This window comes from Trichinella spiralis (assembly GCF_000181795.1).
Source record: "Trichinella spiralis strain ISS 195 chromosome Unknown Scfld6352, whole genome shotgun sequence".
Lineage (NCBI taxonomy): Eukaryota > Metazoa > Nematoda > Enoplea > Trichinellida > Trichinellidae > Trichinella > Trichinella spiralis.
This window is the reverse complement of record NW_003533291.1, coordinates 1-1,110: the sequence shown is the minus strand read 5'-3', so window position 1 is coordinate 1,110 and position 1,110 is coordinate 1. Positions and strand designations below refer to the sequence as shown.

General features: G+C 36.1%; 1 protein-coding gene across 1 annotated transcript; it reads left to right on the top strand.

Annotated features, from left to right (window-relative positions):
- The first annotated feature begins 21 nt into the window (after nt 1-21).
- On the top strand, nt 22-647 carry Tsp_15280 (conserved hypothetical protein). The gene is made up of 3 exons (XM_003366227.1): nt 22-102; nt 292-433; nt 469-647. Exons 1-3 carry the CDS (start codon nt 22-24, stop codon nt 645-647), a joined length of 402 nt encoding a protein of 133 aa, XP_003366275.1.
- The last annotated feature ends 463 nt before the right edge of the window (nt 648-1,110 follow it).

The following is a 1,110-nucleotide window of genomic DNA, read 5'->3' as shown; positions in this document are numbered from 1 at the left end:
TCAAGAGGTGGCATAGGTATTATGGTGATGTCCGAATTAACAGGGTCTTCTGATCTTATATCTCGTATGCAGTCTACCTGTTATCACACATTGGTGTGGCAGGTTTGGTGGTTATGTTAAGGTCCATATTTTTTGGTGTCATCCGGTATTAGTTACGATATATAGAGCAATTATCGTATTCAAAACTCATACCTTATCACAGTATGTGATTGGATGAATTAACAATACAGTTGTCCTGGTGCTATCGGGTGATGGTACGCTCATAGAAACATTTGATCTTTTTTTCTAAAGCATATTGTTTTTGTGCCTGTTGTAGAGTTTGTACAAAGAGCATGGGTTTCAAAGCGGAATAATTTTTACATCCCGCAAAGACAGCCCGAAGATTTGACTGATATCTTCACACACCAGGATACCGGCCAATTTTATATTGCAGGTATGTTATTCAGATTTATCATTACCCCTTTATAGGCACCATTTGTCTGAGATACTTCACACTACCCCGCCAAAGTTGGCGTTTCAGTCCTTACGACCATTACAATGTCAAGCTGAAGTTGAATATGCAAATGCCTGAAATTTCTGCAACGCTGTCTCAAAGTATGTCACCGTTTTTGTCAGGCAGTGAACCCCAGCTAGTGCTCAATTATTGAGCATGCAGAATAATGAGAATGAAAGCCAGAGCGACAGATAATTTATGCTTGAAGGCTATCAACGAGGATAATTAGGAATGACCATATTTTGGGAGAACACATGCGGTGAGTATTGGGGCACAACTTTATGGAGGAAACTTCAACAGTAAACCAACTTTTGTTGGCTTTCTATTGTTAAGAAAAATAATTTTAAAATACAATAGATCAGTAAATTTATAAGCGCCGATTTTTAATCTAAATGTTCCACATTTCCTTATCATTGAAATACAAATATTGCAACTGCAGTGTTCCGTCAACCTAGTGTCCGTTTACTTTGGAAATTGAGAAAAAGTTTTGCACAATTCGCAAAACTAGATAAACAAATGTTTCTTTATTTATAAATAAAATTGCACATTTTTATTTATATATTTAAATAAAGCCAAGAATAGAACGGAAAAAACGCTGGTCAAAAAACTTAGTAAAG